General features: G+C 32.4%; 1 protein-coding gene across 1 annotated transcript in view; it reads left to right on the top strand.

Annotated features, from left to right (window-relative positions):
• Window positions 1–19969, top strand: part of CarT (Carcinine transporter) — a 59916-nt gene that overhangs the window by 21745 nt on the left and 18202 nt on the right. The window contains exons 3-6 of the mRNA XM_011497866.1: window positions 2074–2244; window positions 5382–5485; window positions 15148–15302; window positions 16237–16405. Coding sequence (XP_011496168.1) covers window positions 2074–2244; window positions 5382–5485; window positions 15148–15302; window positions 16237–16405 — 599 coding nt within the window. The remainder of the gene's footprint in view (window positions 1–2073; window positions 2245–5381; window positions 5486–15147; window positions 15303–16236; window positions 16406–19969) is intronic.

Here is a 19969-nt window from a genome sequence, read left to right as displayed (position 1 = left end):
ACTGAAATCACTCGTACTTTAGTATATTTGTAGCCACTGATGTCCTCTACATGTACAAATAATTTGGGAGGAATCGGGCTATTAGATCACCATTATTTGATGCCCAAATCCTATGCTATTACCTTAAATTATTCGGAAATTTATGACTGCAATCACTCGTACTTTAGGATATTTGTAACCACTGATGTCCTCTACATGTACAAAGAATTTGGGAATGATCGTTGTTCGGAAAATAATCCCACAATTTGACTAGTCAGCCAAACGTGCAATAATTAACTTAGAACAATAAAACCCACTAGATGTTATGTGGGGTTGCCGGGCAAGTAAAGGGTGAATGCACTGATTAATAATTAACACATGTCTTTATTATTTCTATTTATTTGAATTGATTTACAAAAGGGTGAATTACAGACGAACTTTATATTTCTTGATAATCTTGTGGTGTTGAAATATATTTACTATGAATGAAGCAGGTTATAATCTATTGAATATTATCGCTAAGAGGTTATCATGATTGTAGTGCTCTGATCGAACACTGGAATGCCATTGTGTTTATCTTAACACGTGTGTAGTTGCCTTTAAATATCGGTCGTAAGAGAGCCGAGATGGAGGTTATGCGAAGCTGTGCGCCATCTGTGGCTGGAACAACTTGCAGTTGGAGGGATTGCGAAGCCAATGTGGCGTTTATAGCTGGTCTTGTTCAAGAGTATGTCCGGGAAGCTTCCGTAGTTGGACTTTATCCGTCCGTCTTCTACATAAGCCGAGAAATCAAGAATGAGTACTAGCTGTAAGGACTTACTTGCAGTGTATCGTGATTTTCCAGTCTCTCTTCGATGGCTTGTTATTACGTTCCCTTGCAATGTTGCAACCCTTCAGTTCTTCCTTGTCTCCAAGTGAGACCACAAGTGGTCAGGTCCCACGCAATCCAGTCTTGATGAGATCAATTCAACTGTACACTAATTCACAATAGTGGAAAGAACTTATTATTAAAACTCAGCTAGCTAAACGACTCATCTCTCCGGTCCTCCTCCGTGAGAGTTGGTCGTGACTTATCCTTCACTGTAAGAAGTATTTGGAAAGAGTAAGTGAGGGTACATTACGTAGTCCCTTCTTAAAATGATTCACTGATCCCGCTCCACTTGGGATCCCTTCTTCCTTTATTAATTAACCAATCAGTGGTTGATCTTGGGTCGCACAATAGATTATGCACGCCTTCATTTCCACTTCCTTCCGGGCTCAGTTCCGAATTTGCTAATTGGGAAAGTGTCGGAAGGTGGCGAGCCTTTTCCATTGGTCACCTCTCTTTGGTTGCCTCATCCTTCTCTGGGACTTGGCTAGAAGAAGGGTCCGCTTGTGCGTGGTCAATTTTTCAATACGATCGACCAGATGTGGCATAGCCAAGAACAATGCAAGCATTGTCTTAAAGGCCGAGTGCGCACGTATGGTCATTGCATGTTGTTGCACGTACGGGTTTTGGGTTTTAGTAAATGTTTGTACTCAATGCTTTACGCATATCTGATATTCGTTTCGAATCTACTTTGGGGTTCTCCCGGCAGTAAACCCATTAGGTTCTACTGCACTGGGAGTATGAGCACGTTCCGCTAGAGTTTTCCAGATGTTTTATGACACTAGTACAATTAATTATGAGCAGGAAAGTTTTGAAGTCTTAAATACAATTTTCATGACATTACTTGTCAGATATTTTATTGCCTTATTAAACGGAGTCTCTTATTCTCACATGTTTTTCTATTACATATTTGAGAACCAACATATTTAATGAATATTTAATAAAATCTTATTTGGCACAAATAATTCTTGTTGACGATATTCAGAATATATATTAATAAATTAATATTAGAAACTGAAATAATTAGATTATGAAACGAACGACTTTTTAGTTATACTTCAAAAAATGAATTAGCAAATAGATTTTTCTCACATATAATATACAGTGAAAATTAAATAAAGTATTACTAAATAATTTATCAATTTCAATTTTTTATTTGTTACTTGAATATTTGTATTTTTAAACTCAAATTTATTTATTAACTTAATTTAGCATATAATTTCTAGAATTTTAATAATACATATAGCCAATGTACAAGATACGATATTAATTGGACAGATGTATTATTGACGTCGTCTATAGATTCAATATTTTCAAACGATACTTTGTCAATTATACCATGTGACAAAGGATGGGAATATAATCAATCGGAAGTATCTTCATCTGTTGTAATTGAGGTACATTTATAGTTTTAAATAATATAATTATTAAATTATTTAAAAAAACATATAATATAATAAATTATATTTGTTAAGTAAAATCAAGGATTATTTATAAATTTTTTTTATGAAATTATTTGAATTTTAATAATATTGATACTGTCTAGGATTAGACTAAAACTTCCCAGTGATGTTCGGTGGGAAGATTGCTGGTAAGTGGAAGAGTATAGTGGCGTTTTTTCTCTTTATTTATTTTCAGACTACACATATATATGATTCTTAGATGGTGCTGAAGATTTGCGGAATCTTGATGGTAGTTGTCACGTGGTGTTGGTAGCACTACATACCTGGGTTGGAAGTTGTATATCATCTAACCTGGCCTAGTGCATCTATTTTCACGTGATGGTAACGTATCCAATATCTGCCCTTTTACTCGGTGTTTGCTTGTACACATTCAGCTGTTTGCGGGAGCTTCGGGATCCAATGAATGCTCTTGTAATAAATGCTTATCGCGAAAGGTACATTTACGCCTACAGAGCCGTACGAGAAAAAAAACCGTACACAAGAGCTAACGCTCTAGCGCCTTCAATATGGTTTCTTCTTTAATTAAAAAAAAAAAATTCATGTCTTACCCAATTCTGTGATGAGTATGTAGGTGGTGTGTTTGTAGTTTAATATTCACTATTGAAATACAATCAGCACTCTTGATTACTTAACTATGGCGCACTTAAATGTTTATAAATTATTATAGCTTCACTGTTGGTTTACTAGCTTATTATTGGCACAATTATGTGCGTATATAGTAAACTGATTGACTGGTATAGGGCGGAGTTTAGTGGCTGTGTGAGTAATGACTGATAACTGATTATTGAGTAATACTGTGAGCAATAACTGATGAGTGAATGATTGGTAAAAATACAGTGACCCCCGGTACGTGGCAAGCTGCTCTTAAATATTCGCGTGGCAGCTTACAACGCTAGCAACAGTGCTTGGTCTTGTTGCTAGGCCGAAAGTCTTGATGACGTCAGAAACTAAGCTCCAGAATATTCGAAAAGTCTAGAAGGACACTGTCTTGGAAGGTTCGAGAATTTTTATCGACATTGCTATGCGGAAATATTGTATGGCACTAGAAAATAAGGAGTGGACTATACAAGAATTCGCAGAATCAATGTTTATAAATATAAGAGTCCGAGAGCTTGCACTTTTCACATCTTTAAATTTTTCTATATTGCTCTAATCCCGAACAGATACATATTTAATCAATAAAAAAATAATTTGTTTAAAGTACAGTCATAAAAATAAATAAATAAGACATGAAAAAACATATTTAAAATTTTTATTTTTATATTTATTTTTAAAATACAGTTTACAGTGATTATAAATACTTTTATCGTTTATTTAATAAGATTAAAATATAACCCTAGATATCTGCAATCTAGAAAATGTACTGTTGCTCATTAATGATTGATAATTTAATTAATCATTAAAATTAACTGAAAAATGTTTAAAATTTTAAGAATAAGAATTTTCAAGAGAAATTTGAAATTGCAATATTCAATTTTGTTATATTATCTAGCCTTGACCAAAATAATATAAATATTTTTTTATTTCAGAATCAATTTATTTTACAAATCAACTCCTGCATAATAAAGCTAAATTTCTGAAAATATATCGATAATATAAAATAATAGTAGAATAATAAAAACAATGACATAAGAAAATAGAAAAAAATATTAAAAACATGGTTTTAATTTAATGATAATATTATACATCTGCTTATCCTTACATAAAATACCCTTGTTCGTAATGCACAATCATTTTGGTGTTAATAATGCAAGATCAGTTTGATACAACGTCTAGGCAAAATTGTACACGTTAAATTATATTAAAAAGGAAAAGGTTGTAATCGAATAAGTCTTGATTATATAATTTAAAGAATCATTATCATTTTTGAACATGTAGCACTGTATTTGCTTCTATTCTCTGATACTTTAATAATTCTATGTAATTTATCTTTCATGTCTATCATCTTCAAAATATTTTTTAGCATTTTTTGTTTTCTCATTATTACATTATCTCACTACGATTATTTTATTTTCTGATCGCTACGAAATTTAAATTTAATTTAATCAAAACATATCATTCTATTGATCATCCCTATATTCTATTTTTCGAGGTCCGCTCTTTTCATAGAAACTTTGATGTTCTGTGTTACTGAGTTGGTTAATCTAATAATATATGAACAATATCACATAGTTACAATATGAAATATAGTCACTTATTTTACAAAATTAAAAAAGATAACATAAGCAATTATTCAAATTATTAGTAAACATATTAATATAAAACTTTTTTACATATACCATAATAATTGACCTTGAATGTCATGTCGCTCTTTAAAGATTTTCGATAATTATTTTAAAATTTCACAAATCTTAGTAAAAAATTATTTAAATTTTTATCTTTATTCAAAAAACTCTTTATTATTTTACTGTAACGATTCTTTAAGAGTTAATGTAAATCAACTTTTAGATTATTTTAATTTACTTTTATTTTATTTTCTATATTATTTATTTTTTAATTTCTTGATGTAATAAGTAAATCCAGTTTAGTAAATAATGTTACGAGATCATTTAAATTATAGTATTTTTAATGTTATTATATATAAATTAATAAATAATTAAATGTAAATATACATATATAATTATGAAGTTAACGATTGAATAAAAAACTAATAAATGAACAATTCTGTTCGTAAGATCATAACTTTTCAAAATAAATTATTATTAATATACATTACTTTTAAAATAACTTTATATAATAAGTGACCAACAAATTATTGCAATTACATTCAATACTACTAATTTTAAATTAGTCAAATAATTTGTAACAGATGCATAATATATAATAAACAAATATATTCAAAACTCGAGGGATTAAAGAACTTACTTTTACAAAAAAAAAAAATAAATAAATAAAGAAACTGATATTAGAAGCACTTAATATTATGTTTTTCAGAACAGTTTTCTTTTCATTATAATATTCTTAATATCTAGTGTATATTTGTGTTTTTCAACTTGTATTTTTAATATACAAAATTGTTTATAGATAAATCTAATATAAATAGTTATTTAAATATTTTTATTGTATTTTAGTTTGATTTAGTTTGTGATTATGAAATTTATCCAACACTGGGTTTGGTCGCCCTTAACGCTGGAGGACCAGTCGGTGTATATATGTTCGGAAATTTAAATGATAGGTAAGAGTATCTAAATTATTCTAAATTATAGTTTGATATGAGCATGAAATTTGTATATTATAAAATAATTTTAAATAAAATTAAAATTATTTAAACTTATAATTATTGTAAATATTTATTTTAATTTAAGAAATTTTATAAAATGAATTTTATTTAAAAAAATTCTATAAAAAGAATTTAATTTAATAAATTTCATTAAATGAATTTTATTTTACGAAACTATAAAATATTTATGCATACGTATAAATATTGATTATTTTAACCTTTCTTTATAAATAAGGTAAGCTTGTGTATTTATTTATTATAAATTTTAGTAATATTCAAATTTTTGATTAATGTGAAAATTTGTGACAAATGGTAGTCTTTTCTTGAGCATATAGATGATTTAGGAGGGATGATATGTTGCGATTCATAGAATGCAGATAATTGGTGATGATAAAGCATTAAGTAAAAAACTAAACGGACAATTAAAAAATTTCTAAGAATTAATTTTAATTAACTACAACTTATATGATAATATTTTAATTAATTTTAATTATTCTAGCCTATACTTTCAGTTTTAATGTAAATCTTGATTTACAAATTGACTAGTTATGTTTAATATATGGATGTCATGTATTCTTTTTAGTTGATAAATTTCTTTCATACAACTGCAATATATGATAAAATAGATTAATCGAGGAATAGAAACAATCCTTTGGTAGATAAAACATTAGGCATATTATTGAGTGAAATTTATAGAAAATTACATATTAGATATTGTATTAACTTAAATGGATTGAAAAATTATTTCGAATTCGTTACAAAATCAATATTTTTTGCCCAAAACAATTTTCTAATTTTTTTAACCTATTTTAGAAGCATATTTTTTATATATTTATATTAAGATTATCTGCAAAAATATAGTTCGCAGAAAATTTATCAATTAGTGAATGATTTAATCCATGTTAAATCATAAAATCATAATTTAAAACACTATTTATTATTTCCAATAAATCTAAGATATTCCAAATATTCTTTGTTTGCGTCAATTTATTAATGAATTTATATAGATTAAATATTTCTTTTTTGTATTTTTCCTACAAGAAAAATAAATTTATTGCGTAATTCAATTTCGTAATTTAATACCAGCTAACTTGACAAATATGATCAAAATAAAGTAAGAAATCTATTTACATATTATACAACAATATATTTTTTATATAATTTATACTAATAATGGTATAAGACAATTTGTAATATTTATTATTTATTAAATTAATATTATTGTTCGAGAGTGAAAAGAAAATCTCTTGAATTATATTCATTAGAAAACTTTCAACAGCTATTATAAAAGGGAATTATCGAACAGACATAAAATCGAAGAAGGTCCTGCCAAGGGTGCTGGAGACTCGAAAAAGTTCGTACATCTGGATTCTCGTAAACAGCCACTTTATGGCGTTTGAACTGCAGACACAGTAATTGTTTGGAATGCAATAAACGAGCCTTGCGACTTAACATCAAACTCGACTAGACTGGTTATACGAGTATATTTTTGAGTATTAGAATTACTTGAAAACAATTGAGTGAAAAACATTTCTCTAAATTCATGGCAACCCGAAACTCGGCACTTCCGACACTCGATAATCTGCGTCGCACGTGCGATTATAATATTACTATAATACTATGCATTGTTGTCAATTACGCTAAATGTTGCCGCTTGCATCGGCTAGGTGAAGAAGCTAGACTATGAATCAACCCCCACCACGATGAGTCCCGGAGAGGGGTAATTCTTCCACTTTAGGCGTAACCGCCAGCGATGCTTTTCCGATATTCTCCTTGTCATGCCTAATTTCCTCGGAAGTGGGAAAAGGGCGTGTACAATTAGCACAACGCCGAAAATCGGCGCGCTCTGATTGGAAAACTAAGACCAGAAGCTCCTTGAGTGGGCAATCATGGCAAGCGGCCTTAAAGGTGGGAATAAGGCAGCGAAAAGTTGCTGTCCGAATCAAAAAATTGAAGCAACGACTAGCGGGGGTAGCCAAGGACTATCTCAAGGAAAGTTCAGTTTGAAAGGGGCTATTCTGTAGTGAAGCACCAGGTCGGGAAGGAACTTTACGCACTCGTACGAATTGGTAAGCTAGTGACCAAAGTACTTGCGGAGATCCACTGACCAGAAGAATATACATCAACCTTACTATTAAACCGGCGACGGGAAAACCAACCAGGCACATTTGTGTTTACCGCGTATTTTTTGTGGTCAACTTGATGTTGTGGTCGACTTGTAGAGTCCTTCCACCACCTACCTCTTTCCCGGTAGTCTGCTTGGGCAGGCGGCAAGTTAAGCTATTGAAGCATTGGCAGTTCGAGCCAAGAATTACATCAATATAATTTCGAACAATTATATAAAGTATTAATATATTTAATAGAATAATAATCTATTAATTAAGTTCTATAATATTTTATCATTTATTTTTTATTTATGATGGAACAAATAATCAGTTGAAAATTACTTTTTGAATGAACTTGTAGCCATCTAGTACAAGAAAATGATGTCTGATTATAGTCTGAAAATCGTCTGAATTAGTGCGTAATAATGGATAATGAACTTGTTCGGAATTTCAGTCACCCGGTGGTCGACATATCAGTATGTTTAGATTAGACCGTATCCACCATTTCACTTGTGGAGGCTAATGCTGCAATTCAGTAATCAACAAATTGATTTTCATGATATTTATTGAGTTTGAATTATACACATACAAGTATGATTTTACAGAAGGCGCGACGCCTCGTCCGGAAATCAGCATTCGAAGACAGTAGTCTTACAGAAGGCGAATCGCCTCTTAGTTGACTCAAGTAAGAATGCCCTTGTTCGTTCGAGGGAGCCTTGCGATTGTGTAGTGCCTATCGCGGTTGCTGTATTTGCACCATCAGGGCCGAACGAGGCTGGCGCGTAAGTGCTTTTAATATTTGATTTCTCTTTCGATTAAATTCACAAAAATTCATTGTCTTATCTAATTCTATGATAAGTATGTGGGTGGTGCGCTTCTTATTTAATAATCACTCTTGTAATTCAATCAGCACTCTTGACTGCTTAACTATGGCGTACTTAAATGGTTCAAATGATTATGGCTTCACTATTGGCTTGCTAGCTTATTATTACAGAGTCTGGTAGAATTATTATATTATATATATTTTGTCAAACTGACTGACTGGTATAAGGGGGAGTGTAGTTGCTGTGTAGAGTAATAGCTGATAATTCATTGATTGAAAAACTTCAAACCTGTCGAATACGCGCACGAAACTGAAGGCTTAGTTGTTCCGTGGCGGCTCTGTTGAAACATATTGAATATTCCATGACGGTTCTGCTAAGGCAGGCCGTGATCCGTGCCATGTCGTCTTCACTGAGAGAATTTCACTAAGAGATGAGAGCTTGTCGCGTGCGTCCCTTACTTATGCGCACGGAAAATTACTCAATTGAGAAGACTACTGACGGACTTCTCAAGCGGGAACTCTTGAATAATGAGTAGTTGCGCCTTAGCGTGGATTATAAATTCCTCTAAATAAGTGAGTCGTGCTCCTGACAAGAGCCTTGAAATAGAGGAAGGATTTACACGGAGAATCACACAAGTCCTACGGTCACGAAGCCAATCCTCGCGCCTTTCAGCGCTCATAGCAGACACAATACGCGGCCTTCTTGACGTAGTGGTATGAGCTTTACAACCTCTTAATTTCCAGGGAATAGCAATAATGCACTACGTTGAGAGAGGCAAAATATTTCTTCAAATTACCTCTGGTTAAAGTGCATTTGCTACGGACAGAAGTGTAATCTGTTTGAATCAATCTTCGCGCCACTTGCGCCCACCTCGCCGACCCTAACCTCACCAAAGCACGTACCTATACGCATGGAGCGCGTGTCGACAAGCTAATCTACGCGTCATTCAGCACTCATAGCAGAAATAACACGCGACTCTACTCGAAGAAGTGGTAAGATTTTATAATTAAACACTTCCCTGGGAATAGCATCACTGTACTATGCCAAAATATTACATCCAGTTATGTCTGGGATCATACTAAAAACCTACGTTAGATGTTGGGTGGAGGTATTGCTGGCAAGTGGAAGGGCAACGAGCCGGATCATCGAATATATTTTGTACATATTTATTTTTAGAATTCTTTCAATTAAACATACGTTTAATTGGACAAATGTATCATTATCGATTTTTAATAGTTAAAAACAAATTTAACTAATAGTTAATATATGTTTATTGAAGTCAAATAAAAATTAATATCCTTTATTATAAAAAATAAAATTCTAATACTATTTTAAATTTTATATAAAAATATTGAGACAAAAACATATGTTATAAATTAAAAAATTAGAAAAACAAATTTTAATAATATAGATTTTAGTTTGTTACACATTTATATTCAATTTTCTTTAAAAAATAGTATTCGAGATTGTAAGAGCAGTCTTTGCCAATAAAACGTTTGACAAAACAACATCGTAAATTTGTCATTTTAGATTTCGAAAATTTCTTGCTGACAACGATCAAGCAATAATGTCATAAAACATCTGGAAAAACAAGATAATAAACTCGGGAAAACCCAACGTATTAGGCATCTGTACGGATTCGCTCCGCTCGGTAACTTCATTCAAAACGGTATGTACTGCCCCCTCTTCTACCTGTCAACAAGCTGTCATAGTGTCTCCAGATGCGTCAGAAGCAACGAGAGCTCTTCTTGTCGTGAAGACCAAGAGACGACTATGCCTTTAATTAACTATGAAGCCACAAGAGGCGCTGCCCCCTTGCCCTGTAAGTGAGGATCACTCTGATTAGACAGAAAATAAGGGATGGGATTCAAGTGAAGTACATGACCAGCAAATGTATTCAAGAAGCACATGTTCAATATTTAAACACTCTCGATACAGTACTTATTCAGCTAAGAAGTGAAAGTCCCTTTTAACGTAGTTCAAGACAACGGTTGTTGCAAGTCCTAAATGACAGGAGACATATTCCCTATTCGAAGTCCGAAAACAAGTGTCCAGTGGCAGTCCTCGTCAAGAAGGACGTGGATAATCCCTATAATGAGTTTACTATTAGTCTTCGTAAGTAGTATCAACTACCATAATCAATTAACATTTAAGATTCAGAGTTTAAGTCATCGACAAGCATCATAAGGAATTGAGGCTCTTTTCAGATAGACAGTGCGGAATAATTCAAAAATTGTCGCCAAGTTCGCGCCAGCTGATGCGAGTCTTGCCGGTCTATCCTGACATAAGTTCAATGTCTGACGCTTATGAATCTACTCAGCGTGCCCTTCAACGCTCATACCAGACGCAACACGTAGCAGTATCCTTCACGAGGTAAAAGCCTTTCAAGCTCTTACTTCCAACTGAATAACTATTGCAGTACGCTACTACCCGAGTGTATTTTCAATTAACAACAGTTACATGTGTCGCGCTACATTACAACTATAACCTCAATTACGCACGTGCTCACACGAACAGCGCGAGTGTCGACGAATGAAACTTCGCACAATTCTGCGCTCATATTCGAACCATAACGCTGTGTTCGGGATTGACGCAGTTTCCACGAATTTTAGACAAAGTGCGTCATACACGCTGTACGGCGCACGGCACGCATGCTCGGGCGAATGTTTATAAACAAAACTCGACAAGTCCGAGCAAGTTTTACGATCTGAATTATAATATACTATAAGATCTCATAAAGGAAGAACACCTACGAAACTTCTAGAAGCTTCGTTTTTTAACGCCGCATAGAATTTTCGGTCTAACAACACCCCGCGGCACTGTTGCCAGCGTTGCATCCGCTGCATGCATATTTAAGCACAGCTCACCATGTGGCGACCCTCATTGTAATCTTACTTCGCGCTCACTTAATTGTAATTGCCGCTCAGTGTTTTTAGTATACTGTAAAGACGACATGTGGCTATATATTCGACAGCCTATTAAGAATACACGTGTGCATAAGAATCAGAAATCGGCAGATTAGGTAGTGATTACAGTGAAGCCAATGGAATAGTAATCAAAGGGGACTTTAATTACGCAGCAATCAACACACCTTGTCAGCAGTTTTCAAGGTACCTTTTTTATATTAATAAATTAGCTAGTCACACCTCGCACAAGAATAAATCGGGCAATTTCACATTCTCTCAGTCGAACCAATGCTTCGACCTCGCAAAGGCCTAAAACAGTCGACATGTTATAGAGCACGCTCTCTCGAAGTAACCCTTCGTCATCGTGCATTCCCTGACCCAGTCGATACAATTGACACAACAAGTCAAGTTCATTGTCAAAGCCAAACAACAATATATCGACTAATCGACCATAAATACATATCATTAAGTCCTTCAAGGGTGCGAAGGCATATAATTAATTATTCTTGTGTGTGACTAGTCTTTTTATTGCTCCCATAAATATTTAAACATAATTGATTACTCAACAAGTTCCATTAAACATCAACATCAAATCAAACATCAACAAGTTACATTAAACACTATATCAAGAATAGTTATGACACATAGTAAACATTTTTTATTTAAACACCATCTTCTCATGCTACCACATGAGCATGACTGATTACACCAGCTGATATTTACATCAGCATAACCTCAATTACAACTAAGACAATTTAGACTGCAAGGACACACCCTCATTACTTCAATAGAATAATCTTCTCACTACATAACATTACAATATTATTATAATTATTAACAAATAATAAGCATTATTACACTAAATACATGATATTTTCAGCCCTGTCACTTATTATTTCCTTTAAAGTTATCCGGACTAGAGACTAATCCACTGAACTATTGAATTGGTAGTTTGAGCCATAAACTAAACCTTTAAAATCGAAAACGCTGCATTAGATTAGTGTACGATTACCATAGAAAATGCATTAATTTAACACATGAGTTTTTCAATAATTGATAATAGTAATACTAATGAACGCCCTGTTATTGGATAAATAACAGAATATTTATATTGAGTTATTATAATATCCCTTCCACTTTGACCTTTCATCGCTATCACACAACATCCGTGGCTCTGAGATGTCAACGGCATCAATTTGTATCCTTCGAATGAGTCTTCGTAAAACAAAGAAGCTATGGCACGGGTCTCGGTCTGCCCTCAGCAAGACCGCCATGGAACGGTCAAGCCTTCGCTTTTCGTGCGCGTATTCAACAAGCTTATAGTCCTATTGTGTATCAATCGATTAACAGTTATTATGTGATTAAGTTAGTGTTTTCGGCCACACACTAATTGCTCAGTTATATAACATAATGAAGCCATCAACGAGACACAAAGCTAATTTCCAAGCGTGCCACACACATACAAGCAGTCAAGGGTTATGACTGAATGACGAGAAACTACACTGCCACAAAGAAACCATAAAAAACCAGGTATGTTCGTTCGTATACACATTCTCAAGGCCACACGTCCTACACAGGGGTGTGAGCACAGCACCATTCTTATTATAAATGTAATTGTTAATAAATTATATGTTACCGAAGTTCGCACATATTATATCTTTCTATAACCCTTCCACTTGACTTCCACTCAAGCATCTACCAGAGCAGATGGCAAATTATTAAAGCTATCCAAGCTATTCGAAATTATAGTGATGTAATTCCTGGCGCGAACTGCCAATGCTTTAATAACTTAACTTGCCGCCTGCCCTAGCAGACTAGAAAGAGTTAGTTGGAAGGGCTCTACAAGAGTCGTGAGAGTTGGTTAATTATATAATTTATTATACAATTTACATATGGCTGTTGTAGAATCTTCAAGAAAATACGATTTCTTGAACGGCTTCTTGTATAGGAGGTGTTACTACACGAGATGCTCTTGAAATCGTTTAATTATGAAGTTGTGCCGATCATTGCCATCGGCGAGCAAGAATGATGAGGTTGTGCGGATAGTGTACTCACAGTGATGCAATATCTAGATCTGATCCTGGGTTGAGTGATTTACCACCAAAGCACGCGGCAAAGCACAAGCGTGCGTGGTCGTCTGCCCCTCTAGTAGGTGAAGTGATAACATCAAGTTGACCACAAAAAATACGCGGTAAACACAAATGTGCCTGGTTGGTTTTCCCGTCGCCGGTTTAATAGTAAGGTTGATGTATATTCTTCTGGTCAGTGGATGTCCGCAAGTACTTGGTCACTAGCTTCCCAATTCGTACGAGTGCGTAAAATTGCTTGCCGACCTGATGCTTCTCTATAGGATAGCTCGTTTCGAACTGACTTTTCCTTGAGATAACCTGCTTAGATAATGAATAACTGTCTACATCATATATTTAATTATGAGATTATTATTATCAATATTATAAATAACCAAACATCTCTTTTAGAATTAAAATATTGTAAAATTAAAACAAGATTGTTATCAGAATAATCAAGTGGCAATAGATACATAATTAAACCAATTTTTAGAAAACTAAATTTGTGCATTAGGCATTGCCCAAGTAAAACTTTAAAATGATTCACCCCTTTTCATTCCTTCATCACACAAGTTGGATAGCAAATATATAAGTACTCATGGATGTTCAGATTTATTACATATCTACTAATTAGCTGTTAAACAGATGTGATACTATGTAATAAAAATGGCATAAAAAATTATCTGAAAAATAGTTTTCATTAAAGTGACGTTAGTTCATTTTTAATATTTTGTATTCATTATTGTATTCTACTTTTATATTCATTATATCTGTCTTGTAGTTAATAAGTGGACTGTCAATATTGAGAATTAAATTTACTATACTAAATTAAACAATTATATTCTTTACAGCTACATATGCTATTTTTTCAACATTATCAAATAATAAAATTAAAAAAGAAAAGAAAAGGGAAATTATAATTTTTAAATAAGAATGAATTATAATTTTACATAATTATAATTATTATTATTCTTGAATGATAAAATCAACAAAAAGCATACGTAGTGTGAAACTTGAGAAAATAACTAGAGTAGCAATGCAGAGCTTTCATGTAATTAATGTAAAAATAGTGCAAAGCAATAGATAACATGGCTTCTAACAGTAGGTAGTATTCTAATGTACTTTTATTTAGATTCTATAATGACCAACTATGTTAGAATAGAAAAATGTTTGAACTCGTATTTAAACAATTACATATTTGATATTCGAGTTATATTTTACATGTTAAAAATAAGTAAAACAAAAAAATTAGCTCGCAATTTAATCATTAATAGGCAAAAAAATTGTTATTCAAATAATTTAAACCTCCAATGATATGACTTCATAAAAACCAAAAAAAGATCCAGCTGCAAAAACTAGAAGAAAAAAAGAAAAAATTAATAAAAGAAAAATATATTAATCGCTCATTTGTATGTGTATGCATTTATATGTATCTTACACAAGACAGTAAAAGTATTTACGAATAATATATAATTATTGTATATACAATAATATTATTAAGAAAATATAAATTCTCATTGTAATTAACTTAAACGGAATCTTAAATGATGAAAAGTATATAGTATATAAAAATATATATTATACACTTATATATTATATATTATATAATAGTATATTATATAATAAATGAACAAAGTTTAAAAAAAAAATAGTTATTTAATAAAAGATGTCGTTATAATATAATATAATAGATGATAAATCATTACAATATTTTAGACTTGGACGACGATTATCATTTTTTATTTGTCTTGGTACACTTATCATTGGTGCTTGCTTGACAGCTGTAACGAATAATTTTTGGAGCTGGGCTGTAACACGTACCATTGTAGGATTAACGATACCAGCTATATATCAAATTCCATTTATTATATGTAAGTAAAATTAAATAAGTTAAGATTTTCAGTTGTAATGATTAATTAATATTATTGTTGCGTTTTATTAAATATGTATATATGTATGATTCAAAAAAACTTATTAATATTAATTCATAATATCTAATGTAAATAAAAACAAACGAATTAATAAGAAGATCATATAATCTCTCATAGTATACCCAATATATGAATTTAAGGTAAAAGAAAATGTGGCAATAAAAAAGTAAATTTAGGAAAAATTAAAAATTTATTCATTAAATAAAAAATACGTGATATTATGAACTAAAATAATCAACTAATTAACCCAAAAGTTACCATAAATCTATATTTAACTTTTTACTAATGTATTAAAATTTAATAAGGTATATTTTAAATAATAACCTTATATGGATAAATACAAAGTTTAACATATTTTGGAAGTAATAATTAATACTTTATTTTTTGCAACATCTATTATAGTTTGAATTAACTTTAATTTATTTATAATAAAGTGTTTTAAAAAGTATGGATGACTTTCAAAATCATAATCAAATTTTACATAAAAGAATTAACAACCAGTGATCCATAAAGTAATATATTAATAATATTTTAATAAATACATTAAGGTACACAAGATATAATGATTAATTTATTATATATTGTTCTTGATTGATGATATTTATGAACGATAACAATAAATATATTTTATAATTGATATGTATACTTATTTTATAATGTATAATTTATTTACTTAATGGTTAATATATAGATTGATTGCAAAAGGTATGAACCAATAATATGTTCTTTTTGTCTTTTATTATTCATATTAATAGATTGTACATGATATTAAGTATATTAAAACTCATAAATTCTATTAAAAATAAATTAAAATTATATTAAAGTGACTAAATTTTAATGTTAAATTGAAGTTACTATAATTATTTACTTCTAGCTCTTGAATTAGTTGGACCGAACTATCGTTCTTTTGTTACTGTATTAACATGCACATTTTACACAATTGGTTTATGCATGTTAGCTGGTGTAACCTATTATATACGCAACTGGAGACTGTTAGCTTTGGTAACTAGTTTACCATTTTCTATATACTTTTTATATTGGTGGTAAGTATTCAATTTACTTTAAATATCTTAGATTATAAAGTGATATTTATATATATATATATATATATATATATATATATATATAATATTCTTATTGAAGTAAGTGTTTATTAAAGTAATTTAATTATTTGTTAATATATTGATAATATTATCAAATTAAATAAATGAGAAAAAAATTTTATTCTTATTTCTATGCAAGCCTATGATAGTACCATATGATGATGTATATAGTACCAATATGATATTTAAAATTACATAATTTATAATAATGAAACCAAATACAGAAATTGTTTATTCAATTTTATAATAATAATTAGTATAATAGAATATTATTCTATATTTCTTAATACATTAATAAATATTACATGAATTACCAATAAACTAATTATATTAATATGTCGAGGATTGAAGCACTTTCCAAGACCTTTTAGCTCTCGGTAATCGTTCTAGCTCTCGAATTTTTTTTTTCTTCTTTCGAATTTCTTCGACTTGATCCATGTGAGAGTTCCCCGAGAATCTGTCAATAAGTATGTTGCCTTTACATTTACGTTTGGTGTAGTTCTGCTGTACAGCATGAGTTTAGAAAGCAATAGAGCTGCTGCCAACTTCATCCTTGAGATGGTGAGTTGCTTGAGGGGTACTACCTTAGTCTTGGAGCACACAAAGGCAACTGTAGTAGTATTTGGGTTGTGGATGGCAAGCTATATGACTACAGCCATTACGAATTGAGAGGCATCAATAAAGCGATCTAATTTCACTGTTGATGTGGCGTTGAGTGGGATTTGCTTGCACTGACTCGTAGAAGCCAAGTTTGCTGATTTCTCGCTGCTGCTACTAAGTACATTCGGGCACTATACGTGGGGGTCAGAGTCAGTCCTCTTATGAAGGTTGCTACCATCTCACTTGAATATTTTTCGAACTGAATTATGCAGTATCACTACGCCGATGATTTCTTCTTCCAACACCTTTCCTTGTCGATATATAGTTTAATGCGCATACTAAACTGAAGGCGTGTTGATTCCGTGGCGGCCCTGCTAAGAGAGTGCGTTCTGAGTCGTTTGGTAAAGTGGTCGGTTTCAACTAAGACTGTTATCGAGAATGTGAATACATCCTCATGAGGGCTCGACTATAATCCGAGTAATTTAGCTATGCAATAGTCAAATGTAATTGTTAACTCCTGTTTCTTGACTGCGTTAATAGCGGCGAGGTTCAGCAATTGGAGTGCGGTTGCGGTTAGCCGTTGCGGCTTGTCTACATTTCCAAGGATGTCATCGCTATATTTTCCATGAGTGATGGATGGCACGGCCAGAGAGTATTTTTCTCCCTCGTTTTCTGCCAGTTACATCGATGTTCTAGTTGCTAAGAATGGGCAGCTCTCGTGCCATAGATAACTGTGGTCAGATGATATGGAACTTCTGTGTTGTTCGTCGATGATAAACTTTTTTTTTGGCCAAGCAGTGGCCAACAGGGTTGTATAGATGATGAACTAGGTGGAGTGATGATTGCACTATCTCTTCAGTTGAAGGGGGTTGATGAACTACTACTTGCTTGGGTCGGAGTTGTGATTTGTTCTTCAGGTAGCAGGATATGATGTCGCTTTTTTCGTACAATTTTGTTTGCTCATGCACATGTGAATGTAGTGGTGCCCCAAGTAATTGTAACACAGGTGTCGTTTACTTACGTAATCTTTTTTATCAGCAATCGGCATTTCATTGAATCTTAATCACATGGTCACCAAATATTCCGGTTGGCAGTAGTCGCATATCTTGTTACGCTTAGGGCCTTCTTGTGGACTCTTCAACTGGTAAGCTTTCACCGATCTCCTTTTCGATGAATGAGACTGAACTGGACGTTTTGATACCGTAGATATATACAAAGGTAATGCAGTTTTTACCTCACTGAGCTTGTTGACTTTCAGGATTTTTGATTAAAATAGATCTCGGAACGTAGGCCATGCTAAATGATCGCCTACGAATTTGAGAAGTGGAATATATGGAAGCCGGGACAGTTCGCTTGATTGTCCTATTGTTGGCGATAGGTCTTCCGACGTTTTTGTTGTCTTTGTTGACTCATTTAATTTATGACGTATTTCTTTGATGGTTAATCGCACAAACGAATAGTGTTTGAGTTCTTCCCTGCAGCGTGTATTTCGTGACGTATTCGTGATTTTTTAACGCTGTTGGCCATGCTAACTCAAGATAATTGGGCTCCTTGTGGAAGGTCTTGTATAATTCATCAACCTGTTACTTTATTTCTAAGACTACTTCAATAGATGTATTAAAATGAGATGAGGAGAGCCTTTTACTAGCTACTTTATTGCTGTAATTCGATTCTATTGACTTTGAGCTTTCAAAAGCTCAGCGGGTAATTGCTCTGTAGCGATGCTGCGGGTTATGCGTTCTTCTCTTTCTTGTGCAATTGGAATTTCAGGCAGAACACATCTGCAAGGAGAAAGTGCAGGAAGAATATTGTAGCGACCTCCACTACTACAGATTAAAGGAATCTCAAGCATCATGAGGGAGCACTCTCTCTGTCTCCAACCGCAAAAACCAAGCCATTTGCGCACAAAGCATTTGCAGGTAATCAATACCACAATCGCCACCTCACACTCTATTGCTCGGCACCATCGCAATCTCTATCAATCGGTGCCACCTCACACTCTCACTTAGTGCCACATTGAGGTATTGAAACAATTCGTTTCCCTTCTACTCCACAACACATCAAGAAGAGACTCGCAACCAGACACCACCAAGTAGCACTACACTAAGGAGTATCCTGAGATTTACAACCTCTCACTTCTCAGTGTATGCTATCACCACGTGAAATCTACTAAGGAATGCCACAAGGTCTCAAAGACTGTCATCATCAACGCAGAATCATATAGTGTAATTGTAAAATAATTGCAATAAACATCATGAAAAATAGATCTGTTAAATACTGAATAGAAGCGCTACTCCTATTTATCCACACTTTTCTCAGCTACAGCTAATAAACTTTATTATCAAACTTTATATTTGATACAATAATAATGTTACTATTTTTAAATAATAATCAATAATCATAATGTTTTAATGTGCTGGAAAATATATATATTCTTGTTGTTAAATAAACTAATATATCATTCAATAGAATACCAGTACTAGTAATAGCCAGAAACGGAAAAAGTATGATTAAAAATTTATAAAAAGTATGATTAAGATTTTATAAAAAGTATAATTAAGATTTTATAAAAAGTATGATTAAGAAAAAAAAACTTATGAAATTCGTGCAATATTGCAATATCGCTTTGAAAATTTTCTTTTTCAATACTGTAAAACACTAAGTTTAGTGTCAACGTATCTTCAGTGTGAACATAACATACTAACATGAATACTGCTTTAGTTACAGATTTGAAATGGAGCCTTGAAATGTAACTAAGCATTTATGAATATCAAATGCAATTTGTTTAAAATTAATTCCACTAATCCGGCTCGAAGAACCAAACGTTTAGAATTTACTAAGAAAAACCACTCGATGTTGTGTGGGAGAATGCGTGGGCAAGTGGGGGGGGGGGGGGTTAATCAC

Source organism: Ceratosolen solmsi, unplaced genomic scaffold, assembly GCF_000503995.2.
Source record: "Ceratosolen solmsi marchali unplaced genomic scaffold, CerSol_1.0 scaffold47, whole genome shotgun sequence".
Lineage (NCBI taxonomy): Eukaryota > Metazoa > Arthropoda > Insecta > Hymenoptera > Agaonidae > Ceratosolen > Ceratosolen solmsi.
This window is presented reverse-complemented; position numbering and strand designations above follow the sequence as displayed.